The 1,280-nt window shown below is 34.7% G+C and overlaps 1 protein-coding gene across 1 annotated transcript; it reads right to left on the reverse strand.

Annotated features, from left to right (window-relative positions):
• Positions 1-10: 10 nt before the first annotated feature.
• Positions 11-438, reverse strand: Phum_PHUM409240 (uncharacterized protein; the record flags this gene model as incomplete). The annotated part of the gene is made up of 2 exons (XM_002428864.1): positions 11-162; positions 362-438. Coding segments are annotated over 2 exons (229 nt in total), but the record flags the coding sequence as incomplete, so codon positions are not given.
• Positions 439-1,280: the final 842 nt, after the last annotated feature.

The raw sequence follows: 1,280 nt of genomic DNA on the forward strand, positions 1-1,280 counted from the left end.
AATTCGTCACGTTTTTTCTGCTTGAGCTCTTCCCTGTACGCCATGAACTTGTCGAACAAATGGTAAATTATATCGGCTTGAAATATTTTAACTCCTAGTGAATCCGCGAGTTCTTGAGCGTCTCTCTCGATTTTCACATCGAAAGCCAATATTGTCGCGTACCTGAAAAAAAAAAAAAAAAAAAAAAAAAACACACAAATCACGAAATGAAAATTAAAATTCCAAAAAATATTCATTAATTGACTCGTTCAAAAAAAAAAAAAAAAACAAACACAGCAACAAACGACACAAACAAACAAACGATGATGATGATGATGATGATGATGATGATAATAATAATGATAATAATAATTCAACTCACTGGCTTTCGTGTTCTAACATAATTGACGCTTTCATTACATCCTTCTTTACAACGGGACCGATTTTAATGCCCGAGTACTGAAAATAAAAAAATAAAAAAAATTATTAACAAAACAACGTGTGACCTCAACGATCAAAAAAGGTTCGATTCAGGCATGCTATTAATAATAATAATAATAATAATAATAATAATAATAGGTATTTTCAATGCAAAAATTACGAATAATTCCAAATTTTTTCGGTAAAGGTGACGATCAGTCATCGCAAAAGAAAAATTCTCGGAAAAATCATGATTCAAAAAAAATTTTAAGGGTTGCAACAAAAACACGCGAGGGCGGAGCGGAGGAAGGGGGGGGGTGGAGTTACCCCAAAAAACAAAATTACCAAAAAGTTACGAATGTATAAACCGAATTTCTTTGTTGTTGTCAAAGCCATCGAGAGTCGACAATACAATCACGACGTTATTTGACATATGGGGAAAACCCCTCCCCGTCCCCTGCCCACACACCTATCGACCTACTACCCTACCACCTCCCTGCCGGGGCGGTAGGGGAAGGGGAAACTATTTTAAAAGGGATTATTCAATATTCGGGGAATCCCACGTTTATCATTTAGTCATTTAAACTTTCCTTTCTTTTTTTTCGACGTAAATCAATTTCGACGGAAAGAGAGAGAGAGAGAGAGAACGATTTGGGGGATTTCAAATGAAAATAAAAAAATTCTTAAAATTCTAATTTAATGCGAAGGAAGAGAGAGAGAGAGAGAGAGAGAGAGAGAGAGAGAGAAAACACTTTCAATTTTAAATTGCCATATGTCAACTAAAAAAAAAAAAAAAAAAATGCCGATTCGAAAAAATTAAATTTTCCCCTGACTGACTGACGACGTGTATATAATTTCTTCTCGCGGGGCAAAATAAAGCT

The sequence above is a fragment of the Pediculus humanus genome, genomic scaffold, assembly GCF_000006295.1.
Source record: "Pediculus humanus corporis 1103172108142 genomic scaffold, whole genome shotgun sequence".
Classification (NCBI taxonomy): Eukaryota; Metazoa; Arthropoda; class Insecta; order Psocodea; family Pediculidae; genus Pediculus; species Pediculus humanus.